General features: G+C 38.5%; 2 protein-coding genes across 4 annotated transcripts in view; one reads left to right on the forward strand and one right to left on the reverse strand.

The window, feature by feature from the left end:
• Positions 1-1,131: 1,131 nt before the first annotated feature.
• Positions 1,132-3,895, forward strand: LOC105264474 (coiled-coil domain-containing protein 102A). 3 transcript variants are annotated; one of them, XM_011301360.1, is made up of 5 exons: positions 1,132-1,372; positions 1,452-1,592; positions 1,649-3,072; positions 3,367-3,446; positions 3,535-3,895. In XM_011301360.1, the coding sequence occupies exons 2-5, from the start codon at positions 1,482-1,484 to the stop codon at positions 3,537-3,539; spliced, it is 1,620 nt and encodes a 539-aa protein (XP_011299662.1). In that variant the 5' UTR covers positions 1,132-1,372; positions 1,452-1,481; the 3' UTR covers positions 3,540-3,895. The 3 variants fall into 3 exon arrangements, with proteins under 3 accessions (XP_011299662.1, XP_011299660.1, XP_011299661.1); XM_011301358.1 differs by having other exon boundaries at positions 3,367-3,895; XM_011301359.1 differs by having other exon boundaries at positions 1,132-1,263; positions 3,367-3,895.
• Positions 3,896-3,943: 48 nt separating this feature from the next.
• The window catches only part of LOC105264487 (collagen alpha-1(III) chain), an 8,999-nt gene continuing 4,269 nt past the window's right edge, over positions 3,944-8,673 (reverse strand). Inside the window, exons 6-7 of the mRNA XM_011301387.1 lie at positions 6,736-8,670; positions 3,944-4,277 (exon numbers count right to left, since the gene is read on the reverse strand). Coding sequence (XP_011299689.1) covers positions 4,033-4,277; positions 6,736-8,670 — 2,180 coding nt within the window. The 3' untranslated portion in view covers positions 3,944-4,032. The remainder of the gene's footprint in view (positions 4,278-6,735; positions 8,671-8,673) is intronic.

Consider the following 8,673-nt stretch of genomic DNA (forward strand, 5'->3'; position numbering starts at 1 on the left):
CAATTCTTCTCCTTTTTTTTCATTTTTTTTATTTAAAAAATCACGTCATGTTTTGTGTTGCCGTTTTATCAAAAAAAAAAAATTCTTTTTATCAAAAAATCTTAAAAAAATGAATAGTCGTCTAATGATGTGTACAATATGGGAAAAATCGGTAATACAGTTGAACGGGGTAGGGTTTCGAACGTCGTTGAGTTCATCCAGAATACCCCATATATTATAAGTTTTATAAAAAATAGAAAACTATAAAAAATGTTTTGCGATTTACAATTTCATTTTTTCATAATTTTTTCATTATTTGATTTAAAGCATTTCCATGCTCCTTTTTCTTTCACCACATACCACGAAAAAGACAATAGTTGTCCTTAAAAATAAAGGATCTTGCATCTTCTTTTAAAAATAATTCCTCTTGCGAAGGAAAAGATGTGAATATTGTATTGTTAATTCTTTATTTCCCTAAGATTTGTTGCATGAATAATGACACGATATTCTGTATTTGAATTTCTACGTGCTCAATCAGGAGGCGATAAAATACAATTACATCCTTATTCTCATAGAAAAAATAACTCAACTAATAACTTTTCTCCGCTATTTTCCTCATTTAGAGAAAGAAGTAACAATGCCGATGAACACATGAACAATCGTTCGTTATCTGTGTGACTAGCCCGAATAATAACGTAGAAAGAAGTAATAAAAAAACAAAGACAAGACGATAAACCTATGCACGCCGTATCCTCTACTCTAAAGGGAATAATTGAGAAATCATTTGGTCAACTTCAAGAGAGCATTTTTATAATGTAGGAGCAAATAGTTAATTATTGACAATCAAAAAACCTATTAACTCCATGGAGTCTTATTTTCTTCGGTCATACTCATTATTCAATAAAAATAGATTAAATTCTTAAATATCCTTTTTTTAATTATAAGTAGTTACTATTTGTTGCAAAATTATAAAAATGTATCCCTAAAATTGACTAAATTGTTTCTTACTTATTCAACATATTAATTTTCGAAAATCGTCAATTTGTTGGTCAAAGATCCTTTACCACCATCTGTTGTAAATTTATTGAACGACCACGGAAACTATTTTATTGGATAAATCAGAATTCCATCTTACCACCATTTTCTGTACTGTGTCAAAAATTGTCAAATTTAACCTTCAAGCATCACAATTGTTTATCAGCGAAAAGGTGGTTCGAATAATAAGTTGCTAAATAATATTTTCGTATGTGCAAACATCATTGAATGCTTAATGTTAAAAAAAATGTAAGTTACTGTGTATATAGGTGAGAATAACCGGTTATTCATAAGTGAGTGGTCAATGAATCAGCAGTGATGTTTATCACCTGAAACTATTCGAAGCAAAATTATCAAAGTCAGTAAGACTGAATAGCTTGAGTCAAGATTATAGCAGTGAATAAAGTCTAAAATGACAATTGTGTTGTTTTTTAAAGTTTGATAGGTTATAGAAAGAGGCGAGAACAATGGCCCAGTCATCGTCAAGTGGAACATCTTCACGGAGGTATGGAAAGGATCATGAAAGTGCACCAAACTCTCGTTTAGCCTATGCTGACAGTGAATGGGAAACCAAAGAGGTAATTAGAGTTTACTTATATAATACAAAAAAATGCTTATTTTCATTTTGTGGAAGGCGATGCGACAAAGGGAGTTGGAAGAGGCGCGAGCTCGTGCAGCTCAAATGGAGAAAACAATGAAATGGTGGTCAGACTGTACAGCGAACTGGCGTGAGAAGTGGAGCAAGGTTCGAAACGAAAGGAACAAAGCCCGAGAAGAGGCCAAATTGCTTCGCACAAAATTAGAGATAGCAGTGAAGGACGCTAATAGTTACAAGCACGAGTCCCAAGACTTAGAAATGCAGAATGAAGAATTGCGAAAAGAAATGGAGAAAATTCACATGGTGCTACTAAAGCATGCGGGTCAATTCGACAGGCAGATTGTCGACATAATCGAGTCAGACCCACAGCTGCGCAATTCTCTGGGAATAGATGATCTCGTTAAGCTCTATAACAACGTAGACAAGTCGCCGAAGATCCACTCGCCAACACAAATAACTGTTCGAAGTCCTCGAGAGGAAACTGAAGGATGTATAGATTCAGAAGGTCAGGGAACTGACCGAGACATCGAGGAATACATTCTTCAGGGGGCTGTACCAAAGCACGCAGTTGAACTATACAAAGAGGGATCCTTGGTAAGTCTTGAAAGAGACATCACTAAATTGATGAGAGAGAGCAGCAGATTAGATCCCCAAATGGAACGATTGAAGTCCCCATCGACTAGTGATCCGGAAGAATCAGTGAAGAGGCCAATGATGATGCTGAATCTTGAACTTGAAGAAACGACAAAAGCCATATCTGCCGAGAGAAATGAGAATACATCTCTGCATCGAGCTATTGAGAAATTGAAGGCTGAAGTTGGACAATTGAGAGCACGGTGCAAAGAGCTTGAAGAGAGTCGAGCTGAAGCTGTTAGGGAGCTTACCAGCATGAAGGATCAGTATGAGATCGAAATAATGTCAGCACAAGCTGACCTTTTGGAGGAAGCATCTAACAGAGACGGTATGGAGCAGAGAATGAATGAGCTTAGGGCTGAGCTCGAGAGATTGCAAGCTGAGAATGCCTCAGAATGGGGTAAACGAGAGCGTTTGGAATCGAAAAAGTTGTCTCTTGAGAGAGAAAATAAACAGCTGAAGAGTGAGTTGAAAGATTGCCAAGAGAAAATAGAACCGGGCAGGTTGAGGCTCAGTTCGACTATCGATACAGATGTAAGACAGCTGCAGCAGCATTTAGTAGACCTTAAATACATGAACTCAAAACTTAAAACAAGACTGGGTGAGAAGACAACCGAGTTAACACATGCAATGAGGAGGTCAGAGCAGTATGAATCGGAAGTTAAGAGGGTGAGGTTCAGGGTCGATGAACTCAAGAAGGAGCTGGCTGTCGCCCAGGATGAGGTTGATGTGGCTTCCGGCAGTGTGAGGAGGCTTCAGAGGACTAACGAGGATCTCATTGAAAAGTTGGAGTCTGCTAATGTTCAAATTGAACATTTTAAAAATAGGTAATTTTTTTTCCGAAAATCATAGGACTATTTCGGCTATTTTTGAAAAATCATTAATATTTCTGCAGTGCAATGGTATAAATAATGATAAGTGACTCGTTATTACACATTTTTCATGCAGGAAGAAGAGAGCTACAATGAATATATTCATGAAAATATCGTTATTTTCCTTTAGTTATCAAATCTTTATCAAACGCTGCACTTTTAGAGAACTGCACTTATTCTACTTTACCACTTCACAACGCATTTGACTAATTATTTAATTCAAATGAACTTATGATTTTTTTCTTTCAGCTCCGAATCACGCGTTCCTCACGGTATATCTACGATGGCACATCAAAATAGAGATGATGAGAATGACGAATCGATAGCAGGTGAATTACTCTTAACTTTTGATAAATTAATAAATTGATAGTATTGGGGAGGTTTTAATATTAATGCGCCATATTGTTCAATTTTTAGATTAAAAGCAACGCGTTTAGCACAAGTACAATAAAAACTAAACATTCCCGACTTAAGCGACAGCAAATATGCCTGATTTTTTGTTACGTTTTTATTATTTCTTTTTAAATTGTTTTTCTCGTGATTTGTAAAATTGATTTTCGCTGCCGAGTATGCGCTGCTCGTGATTTGTATATATAAAAAAAATTGTACCTTATCGAAGACTGATGATCCGAATAAACACTGTGACGAAGAATATGATGTATCTAACCAATGGAAATTAATTACCGTGAATTAAAGTTGAAAAGAGGGAGTTGTAAAGCCCTCAGTCGCTTGTACTGTTGATAAATTCAAACAAATAAATTACATTTTAGAATTCAAATTTTTTATTTATAAATATGTAAATATTATGTGAAATGACATAGAGGGGTGCAATGAAGCGTACTGTGCATCAATAAAGGATGAGATTCAGAGTTGGTAATATTCCATTGTAATGGCGTGATATTCAATCTACTGTGATCAGCACTTCATGGGTGTTCCGTCGGAGTATGTGGGCATTTTGGGCTTGCAAATTTTGGTTCTGCCATTGGAACCATGCACAATATTGCAAGAGAACGTAAAATAACCACAGGTGGAACTCTTTGTATAATAACGATGCTCATATTTTCTGCGTGTGTCATCCATTTTTCCAGCCACACTGTTAGTTACTGTTACATAATTTGGCTTCGCCGGAACTGGATTCATGTTCCTAGTATTACTGGTGCCTGAAAATATTAATTCAATAATTATGAGAAAATAACGGAGGCTATGAAACTTACCATAGTTAGCTAATATCAGAGTATCAAATTTTTATCCATTTGTTTCTTAGGATAAAATAAAAGCTATAAACAGCTACACTAAAGTGCAACATTCAATTTTTCCATGCATAAATGCTTCACCGGAAGAAAATACCCAATGACATTCCATACTCTGATAATGTATACCTAGTTCACTAAATTACATAGTCTCTTAGGGATTGTTCTGTACCCTTTTTCATAAAAATTTGCATTTTTTCATTTTTCTGGCAAATTTACGATTAATTGCAGATGAAAAAACATTTTTTTAATGTATTGCCATTATTTAATAAATCAGGAAGCGTCAAAGTGGTACAAATATTTTTATGTGTTTTTTCTAAACGTTTGAAGATAATTACAAACCTGTGGAAAAAACATATGAAAATGATCGCACCACCAGACAAATTCATGAACCATTTATTAATATATTAATATTAATACGCAAAAACGTCATAATTTCGAACATTCTTGAAATCAGTTTCTATACAAGAAATGGTTGTCATTAATTTTCTTGTTATTCCATAGGAGAATAATTGAAAAATGGTGGGAAAATAACATTTTAACCGTGCGGTTAGAGTGCTGGACTAGTATCCTGAAGTCAGCATAAGTTTTAATATTGATTTTAGGAGTGGGGGACATGGTTACAAGTGGTAACTACGTGGAGTGGGGGTACCCAGAGAAGGAAAAACTTATGCTGACTTTAGTATATGCCAAGGATCCGGGTTCGATCCCGGGCACCGGCGGTCAAAAATATATAGCGCTCTGATCTCACGGTTTCACTGCCGAGCGGTAGTCCTGTCAAAAGGACGACTGTACCAGAGCAGGTTTTTCCCTCAGATGAGGTTTTCCCTCCCTTTCAGCAAATGCGGTACAGGGGGATGGGGGGTGGGAAGGGAACAAATCGTAAAAACCCGAAAGGGTATACGAGTGAAAGAAATTTTTTTTTTTTAACATTTTAACATCTTATAGTTTATAAGTAAAGAATGACATATGCCAAGTTTGCAAACAAATAATAAAAAGTACACAGTTCGCCATTCGTCTCCAGTGGATTGAGTGACAGCTAAATGCAGTGGTAAACTGCGTATTTTTAATTATTTGTTTCTGTAAACGCGGCGTAGCGCCCTTCAATAATCTTTCCTCTTTTTTTTTCACAATGTTTTTATAACTATTCGAGTGGTTCCCGCAACACAAATTTAATTCCAAATTTTTATATATTTTAAGCTAACCAGATAAAATTGAAACAAAAGATTACGCTCGATAGAGTATAATAAAATTAAGGCCCGCATGGACAGTCTATCCGATAGACTGTCCATGCGGGCCTTAATTTTATTTAGTCGTCAGTTACTTTGTAACCAATTTTTAAAAAAGTGGGTATAAAGAGGTTTTTCTAAACAAGGTACATATATTGTCGGGTAAAATAGTATATTTCGATATAGGTGCAGCAAAGTGTTCTTTAGCTCGTGGTAATTTATAGCACACAGCCGTGAAGCTTTGGATGCTGTGCCTGTTATTTACACAGCACCGTAGATTTGGAAACAAATTTCTCGAAAACTAGTGAAAAGTTATCGAGATATTCTAATATCGTATCATCCAGAATTCCATAATGAATTACATGATCTTTGAATGATCTCTATAAGTTGATTAGTTCTCTAGAAATTGATGCTAGATTGTAGGAGCGTACAGCGTCGTTGTACAACGCAGTGTCTCTCTGTCTCACGAACGAGTGCGTGCGTGTCATATTTGTTCCTCCGAGAGCAACGGACAAGTACGTACCTTTAAGTTAACTGTTTTGTCTTTTAAAATACTAATGAAATAAAGAGAATGCTACAAGTTCTTAAGGCTGTAATGTACTGAGTGAAGTTGGAAGGGTTGAAGACAGAAATCGATGAATTGAAAAACAAAAGTTGAATAAAAACAGAACAAGACATAGAACCGAGAAACAACAGACGAATCAACTATTCAAGAAAGAAACCGTACTTGGTGTAATTTGTGAAAGACCTTGAGCTGTCAACTATATCAAGGGCGGATTTTTTCTTAAATAGTTGAATTTTTTTGTTGTTCTATGTATTTTGTTTGCATTCAATCTTTGGCTTTCAACTTATCGATTTCTGTCTTCAAACCTTTCAACTTCAAGATTCAATACATTCATCACTTATTACATTACAGGCCTAAGGACTTGTAGTCTACTCGTTATTTCATTGCTCTTTTGAAAGACAAAACAGCCAAATTAACGGTACGTAATTGTTGCATCGAACAATTACTCTTTCTTCGCAACGTGCTAAGATTGAATTTATCGATTTATGTCTGAGTTATGAATATTAAAAAAATTGTGTTGCTCCACTTTACCCTAAAGAAGTTATAAGATTCAAATGTGGAATGTTCCACTTACTCAAAAGTTTTGAATACTCATGCGTAGTCCGGTTATAGCTTCCTGAAGGGTCCTGCCCATTTTTGTAACTGGAATCAATATTTTTCGATGATTGTGTTGTCGGAGTCAAGGAAACAGTTTGTGCTTGAGAATTTCCACTATGGGCCTGAGTTCTTTCACCTGACACTGATGTTATCTTTGCTCTAAACCCTGGAGGAACAGTGTACCCTGCAAGAGCTTCACCAGGTTCGATCATATTGCCCTCGTGTAATTTCGAAGATTCTTGATGCACATTTACATTATATTTTTTGGCGGTTGCAACTTTTATTAATTGAGTTTGTCTGTACCCTTCACCTCCACTTCGAACTCTTGTTGTGGTTGAATCATAATCTAGATCGTCGTCGTCGTACTCGTCCTCATCGTATTCTTCATTGTCGGGGTTATAAATTGGTTCTTCTCGGGATTTTTCACCAGGGCCATCAATATGAGGTATCGTTTTTGCAATTACTATTTTTCTAGATGAGGAGGATGTTCTAAGGGCTTGTTCCCCGGAAGAAGGCGCAGCTAAACCAGCCGGTTGAGATTGAGAAGATTGGTGAGGAGGAGGAAGAGTAGATGCCCGTGAATTGTCTTTCGAAATAGAAATAGGGTCGGGCTTTTCAATTTTTTTAAAAAGGTTCGGATCCGAATTACTGAAATTGAAGGGTTTTCTAGAAGTAGCAGCACCTGACCCTGATCCCGCTTGCGCGGCTCCAGTGTAAGTGATTCCATACTGAAAAGATCCTTGGATTTGTGATTGGGATTGCCCTTGATAAGTTCCACTCTGTGCAGTGGCTGTTCCCCCTCCTCTAAATGGCTTGGAGGGAGTTTCCTCTTGCTCTCGTGAGCCTGAATATGGCTGGAAGCCAATTTGCGCCTGACTGGAAGTGCTTCCCTCGCCATTGGCTTGGGCATCAGCCAGTCCTCCTTTCTCACTCGCCTGAACTTGAGAACTTGTTCCGTGATTCCAACCAGCGCTTTGAGCGTCCGTTGATGTCGCTCCCGTTTCAGAGTTGAGTTGAACTTGCGCCTGACTCTTACCAAGCCCTCCTGTACCTTGGGCACTGCTCATTGCTCCTTCTTTACCACCAGAGACTTGCGTTTGGGCACCTTTTTTCCCGTCACTTGTACCTGCTTGAGCGGAAAACGATCCTGCGCCGGTGTAAATACCACTGACTTTCGACTGTGCTACTCCTGCACCAAGTCTACCATCTGCAGAAGCACTCGCCTCTGTTCCGTTGTCGGTTTGTGTTACTGAACTTGAGGCGTGAGAATCATCCTCTCCCGCACCTGCTGGCGAGGCACCTGCTGCTCCCGGAATATATGCAATGTTTGAGGGTGGTGCTCCTGGAGTTCCAAGCTGATTCGGTGTTGTTATTATACCTCCAACATATCCTGGGGGATAAGCTATTCCTGTTTGTCCCGGTTGAACACCCGGCGGTACTCCACTAGGATAGGATATCCCTGGCTGTCCCAATTGAACTCCTGGTATTGCCCCACCTGGATAGGATAGTCCCGGCTGGTCTGGTTGAGCTCCCGGTGGTATTCCACTGGGATAGTATATTCCCGGCTGCCCTGGTTGAACTCGTGGCGGTATTTCACTGGGATAGTATATTCCCGGCTGTCCTGGTTGAATCCCTGATGGTACTCCACTGGGATAGGATATTCCTGGCTGTCCTGGTTGAATTCCCGGTGGTACTGCACTAGGATAGGATATTCCTGGTTGTCCTGGTTGAGTGAGTGGTGGTACTCCGCTGGGATATAATATTCCCCGCTGTCCTGGCTGAACTCCTGGTGGTATTCCACTGGGATAGGATATTCCCGGCTGACCTGGTTGAATTCCTGGATATGATGCTCCCGGCTGCCCTGGTTGAACTCCTGGTGGTACTGCACTGGGATAGGATATTCCCGGCTGACCTG

This window comes from Fopius arisanus, unplaced genomic scaffold, assembly GCF_000806365.1.
Source record: "Fopius arisanus strain USDA-PBARC FA_bdor unplaced genomic scaffold, ASM80636v1 scaffold00021, whole genome shotgun sequence".
Taxonomy (NCBI): Eukaryota; Metazoa; Arthropoda; class Insecta; order Hymenoptera; family Braconidae; genus Fopius; species Fopius arisanus.

Excerpts from the sequence above, each read along its gene's own strand:
- LOC105264474 (XM_011301358.1), top strand. The coding sequence starts at position 1,482 with ATGGCCCAGTCATCGTCAAGTGGAACATCTTCACGGAGGTATGGAAAG. Across the intron at positions 1,593-1,648 it reads GTGAATGGGAAACCAAAGAG|GCGATGCGACAAAGGGAGTT; the intron begins GTAATTAGAGTT and ends ATTTTGTGGAAG. Across the intron at positions 3,073-3,366 it reads ATTGAACATTTTAAAAATAG|CTCCGAATCACGCGTTCCTC; the intron begins GTAATTTTTTTT and ends TTTTTCTTTCAG.